Raw genomic sequence first — 13,730 nt, forward strand, 5'->3', positions numbered from 1 at the left:
TGTAACACTTGCATAGTGTTTTATATCGTCATACTGTCATAAAAATTAAAAAGTTGTCGTCTTTTATAATTGTGCGTTTCAGTAAAAGAAATGTAGTATTTGTTTTCTCATAAAGATTCATAAGACAGGACGCTATTTTATAAATGTCGTTTCGCTCATATCTTTTTTTTTATATGGAATAGGAGGACAAATGAGCGTACGGGTCACCTGTTGTTAAGTGATCACCGCCGCCCACAATCTCCCGCAACACCAGAGGAATCACAGGAGCGTTGCCGGCCTTTAAGGAAGGTGTACGCGCTTTTTTGAAGGTACCCATGTCGTATCGTCCCGGAAACACCGCACAAGGAAGCTCATTCCACAGCTTTGTAGTGGAATATTATATATCTATTGAGTTATTTAAATAATGTGGAATCGAATCGAGTTACTGTCCATTTTAGGGGTATTTTAATTTCGTAGACTTCTTCTGCTTGTATCAGATTCGTAAGAAGACCTCCAACAGACTGATTGCAATCTTTTTGAAAATTCGTTCATGTTACCTGCGTTGAATACTAATCTACAATTTATTTCTATTGAACAAGATTTGAGTATAACAGCACCTTAAGAAATAGTAATAGAAACTAGTAAAAACTGTTATAAATAAACAGAACCCGAAAGTACCTAAGCATCACGTTTTAAAACACTATAGAATGCGCGAAAGACCCCCCGGAGCTTATAAACTGACGTACAGTTAAATGGTTGAATGATCAATTCGATACGACAGGTGGGAGTCACGCGTGAGCTTATGCAATTAAGTTTTACCTAGAGTACACGCCACACGATGAAAAGTGTAAAAACATAAGTCACTGTTGTGTAGTTTTAAAACGAAAATTGTACAAAACTGGTGAATGATTTTATGTGGACTTCGATTTAAAACACTTATTACTAGGGCTGACAACTGTGTTTTCTTAATGGATTATTGTCCTTTTTTTTCTTAACTATAGGTTACATTGATAGAGTATGCTAATACTGTTTTTAGAAATAGTGACTTTTTGGCATTTGCCAGCTATACTCATTAACATAACACAAAGAGACCTACTAGCTACTTAAAAATAGCAGAGTTAAAAATAAAATATGGACGCTAAATGTAACAAATTGGAAGATAGCTATAGGGAAACCCAAGAGACGGTGTGTCAAAAACATACATGCGAGAGCGGGAAAGGAATGGATGAAAATCTGGCTAGGTTTGGGAAATATGGAGGAACTGAAAAGAGTCCGTATTATATCAACAAGAATTAACTTTACATGGTTATTAGCAGAAAGCTTAAAATCTAATTTAAACTAAAAAAATGTAGAGCTGATTCGGAATAGATAAAGCTTTTTTTATTGAGTTAAATATACTGTTTGGTGGTACCAAAATTAAAACACCATTAAATTCAGGCTTTCCAAACGCAGCCACATTTATTCAGGTCAAAATGTAATGTTAATATGAAAAGCTCGTGAAGGTAAAAAACGTTTTTTAAATTTATATATACGAAACTCTTTTAATTACTCTGCATTATTTATTGATTCCTCTGAAATCAGTCATACTCTATTTCAGAAAAATTTGGCAACCCTACTCATAATCAGAAGACTGACCCTGAATTATTTTTAAACTAAATAACCAAATCTAGATTTAACGAGCGTCACGTCGTAAATGGAATTAAAGATATTTTATGCTTCATATATTTTATGGAGTCGGGTAAAAGACCGTCTAGCAACCTGAGATTAACCTCAATTATATGCCTTAACTGTAGTCTTAGATGAACGTAATATTTTTTGAAACTCACCTCCATTTCCAGCATTGGTTATTGTCACCCAAAAATCGATTGTCTTCTCTGGTCCTAGTTCTTCATAATCCCACTTCTTTTTAACTTTCACAACACCACTTGGTTCAACTGTAACCCACGGATTTTCATCCCTTATTTTGAATGTTTCTCGGTCCGTCTCTTTTTCCAGTGTAAATACAGCACGGCCTTCGACCTCGCCGTCAGCTTCAGTGAACTCGATTCTCTTCGTTGGTCGTACAGCTCGAGTAACGCGGCGTTTTTCACGGTGAAGTATTGGTAAATCTTTTGTTTCGCGAATAATGAAGTCTAAGAAAACCTGAGCTGGTTTACTCTTTCTAGGAGGGGTGCCAGTGTCATGGGCTATTACCAGCACCTCGGCTTCATAACTATCTGGTTCACCAGCTAATATTAACTCTCCTGTTTGAGGCACTATTACAACCAAGTTCGAAGGTGTCTTCAAAGAGTAGTAAACACGATCACCATCTGCATCATTTGCGTGAACTTTTCCAATATTAGTAAATCTTTTCCACTGTGCGGTGCCGTTATTAACATTTGTGTCAAAAGTTCCATTCACAGCAAAGTAATAAATATATTGTTCAAATAAAGGTTCATGGTCATTTTCATTCATCACGTTAATTATTATTGGTAAGTTCGCTTTACTTGCTCCATGCAAATCTGTTGCTTGGACAACAATGTTAAAGGTTTTCATTTTTTCTGCGTCCAAAGATTGAAGTGCAACAATTTCTACATCACCCTCAGTTACAACTGATTTAACATCACCACCATGCTGGTAAGTCTTTTCTCGTAATGCAAATACTGAATCCTTATTACCCTTGACAATTTTATAAGCAATTGGGCCAACGTTTATCAGCGCTGTAGCTCTTATAGGCGGAAGATCAACAACGGTGCCAGGTTGTGCATTTTCTGGTATCTCTCCTTGTAACCCATTCACAGTAGCAAAATTTAGCATGGACTTTCGATCCATCACCAAAAGATGCAGCGAATGCGCCGAACTGCTGTATGGCGTCTGTTCCAGTACAGCAAGGTTCAGCGGCCGATCGACAAGGGGTGTTAGATCAGATGTCGTCATTAAGAGGCCATCGTTTAGTAATGTGAAGTATGATGTGAGTTCTGGTTCGAGAAGGGTATAGCGGGAGTGGTTCCCAACAAAATGTCGAACTGCATGCCCGGGTCGTACATCGTGTGGCAAGAGGATAAGCGCGCTCGATTCAAGCACTATATAGACGAAACAGAGCAGCGCTCCTCTCGCCAGCACTGAGTGCGCCATAGCTTAATTAGCTATTGCACTTATCCCAACATTTCCTCCTACGAACAAATGAAATAAAATGTATTTAATCATAGTTATATCGCGAAAATATGGTAAATTACATAGGAAATATACTTAATGTTATTGTTTGTTTCATTTAGCACACAATGATTCATATTAAAAACGATTTAAGATCGAAGAAACATAGACCAAGTGGCCGCGACGAACGAACGAATTTCTAAAAAAATTATAGAGACCGCAAAACAGTCTTTATAGTTTATTCCGCTTCAGAAAAATAAAAAAGACGTATTAATAAGAATGAATTTTTAAGACGTTGGCCCTACTACGGAACTAAGCTTTAGTTGTAAAATGATAAAGGCATTCGCGCGTCTAAATTATAATTTACCTACTCCACATTTTGCAATTATAAATTACTTAAGGGCACAACGCAGTGTATCTATCTTTAAATGATCATATTTTATATGTAATTATATCATCAGTTAGTACCTAATATATGCCTATACCATTACAGGCACTTCTATACACCTACAAAGCTCGTATAATTCAGATAGTTATTAATTTGTAGGATGTTGATACAGACCGTAAGAAAATTTAATGTGTGTAGGTATAGCTATGCACAAGAAATGTCTGTAAGCATGGAATGGGCATGAATTCATGAAAGCCCAACTAATGTTCAGCGTAGGGCGGCACACATGCAGAACTTTATTTAGGCGGCCACTAGCATCGCCGGCGTCTCGCCGCTCGCGAGCTGTCGTGGCTGCCGCCGATCAATAACCCGCGCCGCCGCGCGAGCAAATTTCAACTGTATGTACCTACTCATTTAACGACACACCATCAAATATTTAAGAGCACATTTTACAAAAAATCTTCAAGTTTAAAATTGTATCTCAGATTCGATATTGACGTTGTAAAATAATATTATCAATTTATAATAAATAGCTATTATTTACACTAAAAACTTTTTCAAATAATTTTATACAAATGAAACCCATACACTTTATTCACTGCTATTCATCCGAATTAATTATTTTAATCACTAAAGTATTAAAATCACTCGTTCGTTACATAAAAAATTAAATAGAACTATTATATTATGTGCTAAATGTAAACAAACAGAAAACATATAAATAATCGATTATTTATTAAGCCGTAAATTGTTTCATTTAAATAATGAGCACTAAAAACACACGTGGTTCATAAGATACATACATGTAAAAGAATATTTGTAAAATAAATCGTAATCGTTCCCGAGAGCGACAATACAGACACGCGCGGATGTCAGAATGCGACTGGCTTGGAATTTGGACGTTAGCGCGCGCGCGTATCGAGCGCACTACGCCCGAGCCGTGACATACCACCCCCGCCATTTTGCAACCCCTACACGCTCAGCAGTCAGTCTATAGAAAAAGCGGGCGTTGGAGATTGATACGAGCACGGAGCAAAGTTCTATACTTTATAGAATTTAACAATACCTAAGTTAACACAATGCCACTGTTTAAATAGAATGTTTCGACTTCTTGATTGGATTATATTGTATCTAACCCAACAAAACGTTGTATTGCCAAAGTAGGCAATTTAAAAAAAAAACAATAATTAAAATTTTTGGGTTATAAAAAATTGATGTACAATGGGTATAGACTCAGACCTACCAAATATATCGTACTACAATTATTATTGTATTCGATTAACATTTTGCAACCCTATAGCTGTTTTGTGGATGGAACAGAATAATATAAAAATCGCGATACAAAAATTATAGTAGATCGTCGAAGGGCGTAAATTTGAATTTCTGTGTATTTTTAAAAATAAAACAATTGGCAAAAAAATAAAAAATATATATTTTGGGGTCACCCTTATCATTTAGGGGTATGAAAATGATCGATCGATGTTGGCTGATTCTCAGACCTACCCGATATGCACACAAAATTACATACAAATCGGTTCAGCCATTTCGGAGGAGTCAAACACCGGGACACGAGAATTTTATATATTAGATTGTATTGACACACTCTTTACACAATTTTCTTGCCCCAAACTAGACATAGCATGGGTACAAGACAACGATATACTATTTAATACAATATACCTACTCGAAACTCTCGGAAACAAACATTCATATTCATCATATAAATGATTGCCACCTACCGGGATTCGAACCCGGGACCTCTAGCTCGGTAGGCAGGGTCACTTACCACTGGGCTATAGGGGTCGTCTATGGATATTATTATTGTACTTATTTTTTTTTTCTTTTACACTTTGTTATGCATATCTGAAATCGGACTTTCGGAAATCTGGACTTTTAGCACAGTAGGTAGACATATGTATCTTTTAGTCCGTCTATTGACAATTTCAAAAAGCCAAAGCACGAACACCGCGATAATTGGTTTTATTAAAGTGTTCCGAAGCCTTGGTGCACCTTCCGGCGTCATCTCCAGTTCAGATTAAAAGGGTGGTTGAACTATGATTTGAATCCCTTCAATTTTTCTCTTTAAATATATATTTTTTTTTTATGATAATAAGGGACGAGACGAGCAGGACGTTCAGCCGATGGTAATTGATACGCCATGCCCATTACAATGCAGTGCCAATCACAAAAAACCCAAAAATTCTGAGCGGCACTACAATTGCGCTCGTCACCTTGAGACATAAGATGTTAAGCCTCATTTGCCCAGTAATTACACTAGTTACGGCGCCCTTCCGACCGAAACACAGTAATGCTTACACGTTACTGCTTCACGGCAGAAATAGGCGCCGTTGTGGTACCCATAACCTAGCCGGCTTCCTGTGCAAAAGAGCCTGGTAATATAATATAATATAATCTGGTCGCAATTCAAATAAATTTAATTCAATGAGGCTTAAACTAAGCACATTTGAATCGTCATTAATAATATTTAAGTACGTAATTTGAATTTCTGAATCGGAGAAAGTAGAGCTCTTCAGAAGAACGTACAAGAAACTCAACGGCCATCAATTCATCACTTGTGTAAGGATGCATCGTGAACGTGATTAGTCGTGATTACTGTCAGGATTCTTGGCATCCAACAACTACAATGATTTATTAACTTTAACATGCCGACCTGGTATCACATAAGCAGCACCCGTTCACGAGTTGACGCGTGGACCAGCATCATTCCCTTCGCACATATTTGAGGGAAGGGGAAGACCCGGCACACGATGCTGCCGCAAGCAATGCCATTTAAGTGAGCATGACGACCTGTGCTATGTATACCTACGCATGTTAATAATTAATGCTCTCAAAGCCCACAAATGATTCTGTATTTTCCAATTACAGTGGATATATAAACCGAAAGCATATTTTCTATTCATGTTACATTCATAAGATATGAAGAATTATAATTAGATGGACCACGAGCATCTATTTTCCATACTTCTTTATCCTCTATATATTTTTAATCGTATAAGAATGCTTTTTTAAATTGGCGAATCTTTTTATTTTTTTTTACTTACCCCTAAGAAAATTTAAAATTTTCAAGTAAAATTTTAGGTAAGTTTTGAAGCTCTGGTTTTACCCAGCTATGCAAAAATGAAATTCTCACCAGATCTCGACGTTCTGAGTTCCTAGGAAGCTTCCCTAACTAATCTCGCGGTGTCGCTATGTCTGTATGTATGTGTGTGTGTTTGAAAACCTCCAAACTTTTGAAAAGTTTGACCGATTTCATCGCGGTTGGCGGTATTCAGTTACAGTATACGCAGTTTTTTAATCCTCATATAGGATCTTTATGTTTGAATTGATCGAACTAGGAATTTCGGAGTAATTCGGAAAAAATACTAGCATTCACAAGCTATTGCAGTTTGAAATTTCAATAAATAGTGTTATATATTTATATAACTTTTGTCAGACTTTTAGGATCGAAGAGCCCAAAAGCATAGAACAGCTAACTTTGTAACCGACTTCAAAAAAGGATGAGGTTCTCAATTCGTCGGTATGTTCTTTTTTTTATGTTGTTACCTCAAAACTTTCGACTGGGTGAACCGATTTTGATAATTCTTATTTATTTGAAATCTGGTGCTTCCCGTGTGGTCCCTGGTCATTTAATTTGGTCCAGATCTGACTGTGGCATCCATGAGAAAACATGAGAATAAATTTGCTATACATATGTGGATGATAAATTTACGAATAACTCAATATCGCGCCAACCGATTTCGATGATTCTTTTTTTATTGGAAAAGATATACTTCAAAGGTAGTTTGGGTGGGTTCTGATTATGGAATCTATGACAAAGTAACGGAACTCTTCGATTCTTAGGAGCAAATTAACGATACTCGGCCGAATATTTTTATGCTATTAGGATATTTAAGCCAGCTACCATAACATAGTTATGGTCAAGTAATTGTCGTAGTCGAATATGATGATCATGACAATGGGACTCCCTAACGACTTACAGTAAGGGTGCGATCTGTGGCAGAATTAACTGTCTGTAATCAAATTGCAAAGCGCTTACGTTACACATATTAAGACAAATTGTTAGTTAGTGTACATCAAATTCACTAAAAATAAAAAATTTGCAAAAAAACAACCGACTTCAAAAACACTATTCCAGAGCAATTGATATAATATGCACTAAGAAGTAATAATTGCGTATTTTTATACAATCTAATTAATTAATCTAATTCTTGTTACGATTATTGTAATTTTTTATAGATCAAGTTCGGTTGTCGATGGCTACAGCGAGAGTTAAAAAACTTTCAATATATGCTCTCTTGGAACACCAAAGGAATCACAAAATACTGCATCGCCAACTTAAACATAAAATGATGTGGTTAACTAGCTTTTGAGAAGGTACGCACTTTATATCCAGTAAATGGAAACGTCGCTTCGGCCTGACAAATTGGTAAAACTTAAAAATGAAAAAAAAAGAGTTGGGTGGAGACTTAGCCTTTACACATTACTTACGTAAAATTTTGCTGAGTGTTATAAAATGCGAATTTGACTTTGCATTGGGCTTTCTAAACGTGAGCCCAGCATAATTTAATCTGTCAAATGACTATAACAACGAAATCAATGATTTTGCTATGCTTATACTCAGCTTAGTTTTACGTAAGTAAAGTCTAAGTACGCTCTATAGATCTCAGCCTTAGGATCGGTCATTGAAATTTTTCTATTTTCCTAGCTCTCTCTTGTCATACACACGCACACAGCGTTGCCTGATAGTACCAACCTCTCGTAAGCTTTTGCGAGACGAACATCTTGGATTACAAAAATAACCCCAAAATCGATCTGCTACCCCGACAACCTTAGAATCTGTAGATTAAGCGCACAGCTGATGCGTCCTTCATGGCTGACATCCTTTCGGCAAATGATTTACTACCATCTGTCGGACAAGACTGCTAGATTATGGTTACAACAACGGCGCATTCTTCTGCCGTGAGATGTAATGTGTAAACATTATTGTGTCTCGGTCTGAAGAGCGCCGAAGCTAGTGAAATCACTAGGCAAATGAGACTCAACATCTCATGTACCAAATTGACAAGCACAATTATAGTGCCGCTCAGAATTTTTGGGTTTGTCAAGAATCCCGAGTGGCACTGCATTGTATGCAGTGCTATTATGCTACCAAAGTCACCGACATTGGTTCCCTACGGATCTCCTCATTTCTGATTCGATTTCGCAGGGAAACTCCGAGCATTGCCCTCTCCAGCCTCTTCCCTCTGCGCGACCATGAGCTTTCTCATAAGGTCACGTTATAGTTAGCGACCACGTCTGCGTACCGTAAGTCATCACTGGCAACACACACGGGTTGAAACTTTCGTCTTCAGACACGGTGGTATTTGGGACGAGAAGATTTTATGGAGCTTCCCGAACGCTGACAATCCGAGTTGGATTCGACGAGTGACGTCTTTCGCGAAATTGGACCTGCCTAACTGGATTATCTGCCCGAGGTTGAGGTACTCGTCGACAATTTCGAGAGTACAGATCCCAATTGTTATGGGAGTAGGTGCGACTTGGACATTTGACATGATCTTCGTCTTGTCCATGTTCATTTTTAAACCTACTCCTTGGGCTGTATTGAGGCCAACGAGCATATGGCTTAAGTCTCACATGGTCTCTGCCATGTTTACGATATCGTTTGCGAATCGAAGCTGTTGATGCCCAGTCCGTTCCAGTCCAGAAGCTTAAAGATATCTTCCAACGCAGCAGTGAACAGCTTCGGCGATGTGACATCGCCTTGTCTGACTCCCCGCTGCAGTCGGATAGGCTTCGAGATCTGATCCTCTAGACGAAAGTAAACATTATTGTGTCTCGGTCTGAAGAGCGCCGAAGCTAGTGAAATCACTAGGCAAATGAGACTTAACATCTTATTTCTCAAATTGACAAGCACAATTGTAGTGCCGCTCAGAATTTTTGGGTTTGTCAAGAATCCCGAGCGGCACTGCATTCTAATGGGCACGGCCGCGGCGTATCAATTACCATCAGCTGAACGTCCAGCTCGTATCGTCCCTTATTGTCATTTAAAAAAAATTTGCTCATAAAGTAACATAAATAGATCTTCGAAACACTCCCCGTGATAATGCCGTAAAAGACACATAATGAAGCCAAGTCTCTAGGCAACGCCAAGTTATCCAGCCGTTCGCACAGTACTGGGTGCCCGACAATTTGAGCTACTCTGCGTTGCACGTGGTCAAATGGATCAAGCTGATACTGGGGTGCGCCAGACCAGGGATAACAGCAATACTCCATATGTGGCCGGACCTGCGCGTTGTAGAGCGCAAGAATGAGGGCCAGCTTGAAGTATTGCCGTGCTCAATTTATGACGCCCAGCTTTTTCGAAGCCAATTTGGGTTTACATTCCAGGTGGCCACGGAATTGGCAATCGCTCGAGGTTTCGAGAATGTCGTTTAATATCGGAATACCCAGTATTCCGATATTAAACGACGCTTTAAGGGAAGTGTTGTCGAAAAGCAAATGAGGTTCTTTTAGTGGTAATCGCGCAAACTTGAGTCTTCAGGAGGGGTTAAAATGGACAAGGTTAAATTTACCCCAATCCGCGATCATCTCGAGAGAGGACTCGATAGAAGACACAAGTTTCTCCCGGCACTGGTCACGCATTCACGGGCTTCGGGTTCGAGCATTAACCGTCGACAACGACTTGTATACGACCATGGCGAAGCCATACTGTCGGTCGTTTATCAACTGGTGACCTTCTAGGTCACTAGGGAAGTCTTAAGTCATCTTTTAAATTACGCGACATGGTTTTAGATGCTATCTTCATATCCCAAGATAAAATCTTTTGCTTTCGGACAGGAGTTCTTCGAATTCTGTCCCTTGTTGCTTTGACCACATTTTTCGTACGAACACTACGTGGAAGGACAGGTCTTTTTCTGTCACAAACAGAAGAGGTCTTATTATACCTATTAATAGCCCGGTACACAAAAACTAATACCAAGCATATAGAGAGTTTTACAAATTGAATTTGGCTCCATACCTACTTTGTATAATGCAATCACAGCGATTCAGTTCTCTTTAACACTCCATTTTAATATCGCAAAATATTGTGCAATGTATTGTCGCCAATATGAGAAAACTTAATGAACAATCACATAAAAATTACAGATTCTAAATTAAAATGTAATATTTTGTTTATTTTTAACAGTATTTTTTTATGAAATAGGAGGACAAACGAGCGTACGTCACCTGGTGTTAAGTGATCACCGCCGCCCACATTCTCTTGCAACACCAAAGGAATCACAAGAGCGTTGCCGGCCTTTAAGGAAGGTGTACGCGCTTTTTTTGAAGGTACCCATGTCGCATCGTCCCGGAAACACCGCACAAGGAAGCTCATTCCACAGCTTAGTAGTACGAGGAAGAAAGCTCCTTGAAAACCGCACTGTGGAGGACCGCCACACATCCAGATGGTGGGGATGATATCCTAATTTGTGGCGTGTCGTGCGAAGGTGGAATTCGGCGGCAGGAATCACGTTAAACAGCTCTTCGGAACACTCCCGTGATAAATACGATAGAAGACACACAATGAAGCGACGTCTCTACGCAGCGCCAAGAGATCCAGCCGTTTACAGAGCACTGAGTCCCCGACAATTCGAGCTGCTCTACGTTGCACGCGGTCAAATGGATCGAGCAGATACTGGGGTGCGCCAGACCAGAGATGACAGCAATACTCCATGTGTGGCCGGACCTGCGCTTTGTAGAGTGCTAGAATGTGGGCCGGCTTGAAGTATTGCCGTGCTCTATTAATGACCCCCAGCTTCTTCGAAGCCAATTTGGCTTGCCCTACAGATGGCCACGCAATTGGAAATCGCTCGAGATTTCGAGACCCAGTATTCCGATACTAGGCGAGGCTTTAAAGGAAGTGTTGTCGAAGAGCGGTGATATAGCAAATGGGGTTTTTTTAGTGGTAAACGCGCAAACTTGAGTCTTCTGGGGGTTAAATTGGACAAGGTTAAATTTACCCCATTCCGCGACCTTCTCGAGAGAGGACTCGATAGAAGACACAAGTTTCTCCCGGCACTGGTCGACGATTTCCCGAGAGAGACCTGCATGGCCCGTGTATACGGCATCACCAGTGCTGTCGTCTGCATAGCAACGTATGTTGGAGGTGTCCAATATATCATTGATATGCAGAAGAAACAGCGTGGGAGATAGCACACAGCCTTTGGGCACTCCAGCATGCACGGGCTTTGGAATCGAGCAATAACCGTCGACAACGACCTGTATGCTGCGCCCAGTGAGGAAGCTGGAGGTCCACTTGCACAAGCTCTCGGGAAGCCCAAATAATGGAAGTTTTGAGAGGAGCGCCTTGTGCCATACACGATCAAAGGCCTTCGCTATATCCAGCCGCCGCCCATCTATGTGTTATGTTATGTTATGGAGCTCTGACACCGCGGGATGGTGGCGATGTTTTTCCGTTGTCGGCAAGAGTCGAGTTGGAGGCAAAAAGAGTGCACAGGAGATCGGCTTTCTCTTTTGCCGTAAAGCCAAGGGTTTCTTTCCTCATGTGCAACGGCGGCATGGACGGCTGGTTGAAGTTACCAAGAGCAGCTTTCGACAAAGACCATAACTTGCGTGTTCCGGTTGGGTAACTGGAAAGCTGCTTGCCAATTTTCACGACGTGCTTCGATTTCGCAAGGGCGATTTGCCGCTTAAAAAATCTGGAGGCTCGGTTATATTTCCTCTTCAGAACTTTGCAGTTCGGAGCCTTTGAGCCCAGCGCCGCAACCCAAGTTCGATACGCCTGTTTTTTGCAGTCAGATGCTGCTTTAACTGACGCATCGAACCAGGGCTGTGATCTGCCACCGATCGGTACTACAGAGCTTGTTATAAAAATATCCATGCCCTGCAGTATCACATCGGCTCCTGCAACTGCGCAGGCACTAGGATCATCGAAGGGAAACAAACCTTGCCCCAAGGGTAGGATGCAAAAAAGGAACGCATCCTATCCCAATCTGCTGACTTGTAGTGCCAAACGCGTCGGGTTGCTGGTGGTCTGCGACGATGGCGTCGAATAGGCACTACACTCCTGACCAGGCAATGGTCGGACGGGGCGTCGACAGTGACCTGGTAACTATCGGGATGTGTAGTCAGCAGAAGATCCAAAAAGGACGGCATTTGGCTATCCACATCCGGGAGCCGCGTTGGCGACTCAACCAATTGGGACAGACCATACGCCAATGCAAAATTATGCACAGATCGCCCTGCGTAGTCTGTGGTACGTAATCCAAGCCATTCGGCATTGTGCCCGTTAAAATCACCCAAGACTACGATTTCAGCGGAGGGGATCTGTGCAAGCACGTCAGCAAATGCCGCTTGAACGCAGCCCATGAGGTGATCCGTTTCTGCGTTACCACTATGGGACCTGTAGACACACGCATAGATGCGGACGCGGTCCTCTAAATCTACGCGGAGCCAGAGAGTAGACAGGTCCCTACCCTCAAAATTGCCAAGACGGCGACAGCAGATGTATGTGTGTACGTTAGGGAGGATTAACGTACACACATACCCCGGCATGAGGCAAAAAATTATGCTCAATTTTGTACCCGGGGTACGTTAAATATGACGTATCGCTAGGTCGAGATATCCGCGTCTCCGTAAGGAAACACAAGGCCGGCTGCGCCCCCGTTGGAGGGATGGCATCCGGTCCTCGACACTAATGCGAAACATAGCGGGACTGAAACCGGGACCGAAACATACCGTATATTCTGTGCAAGTGTGGTAAGTAACCCGAACGAGTCTGGCCCGATTGTGCTGACGTCATAAGACGGCAGCGTGACTCTCCCACTTTCAAAATGGCCCGACTATGTATATAAAGCCTGTGTCCTGGGTTTGATCCCAGTGAACTCGAATGAAAATTAATACTTTGTGGAGTGCAGTTTAGTCCAAATTGAGAGATAGGATAGTTTTTATTTTGGTTTATGACTTACAATTATTTTTATTTCCAATATTTGTTTTGTATGAAAATATTATCTATTAGAGAATTTATTGACACACAGTTTGATATTTCTGCTATGAAATAATTTCATTATAACAATAGGGAGTATATTTTACGAAATAATTCTTGATGCCATGAAATATTGACAAATTCATAAAATGCAGTATTATGTTTATTATGTACAGAACAATGTCTGTAGGGTCAGCTCGTGTAATATAAAATAAAACAAACATA

At 40.5% G+C, this 13,730-nt stretch overlaps 1 protein-coding gene across 2 annotated transcripts in view; it reads right to left on the reverse strand.

Moving 5' to 3' along the window:
- LOC126968881 (neural-cadherin) overlaps window positions 1-4,375 on the reverse strand; it is a 499,877-nt gene extending 495,502 nt beyond the window's left edge. For both annotated transcript variants that reach the window (XM_050814008.1, XM_050814009.1), the window contains exons 1-2: window positions 4,303-4,375; window positions 1,806-3,131 (exon numbers count right to left, since the gene is read on the reverse strand). In XM_050814008.1, the coding sequence (XP_050669965.1) occupies window positions 1,806-3,093 (1,288 nt within the window). In that variant the 5' untranslated portion in view covers window positions 3,094-3,131; window positions 4,303-4,375. The remainder of the gene's footprint in view (window positions 1-1,805; window positions 3,132-4,302) is intronic.
- Between the last annotated feature and the right edge of the window lie 9,355 nt (window positions 4,376-13,730).

This window comes from Leptidea sinapis, chromosome 17, assembly GCF_905404315.1.
Source record: "Leptidea sinapis chromosome 17, ilLepSina1.1, whole genome shotgun sequence".
In the NCBI taxonomy this organism is placed as follows: domain Eukaryota; kingdom Metazoa; phylum Arthropoda; class Insecta; order Lepidoptera; family Pieridae; genus Leptidea; species Leptidea sinapis.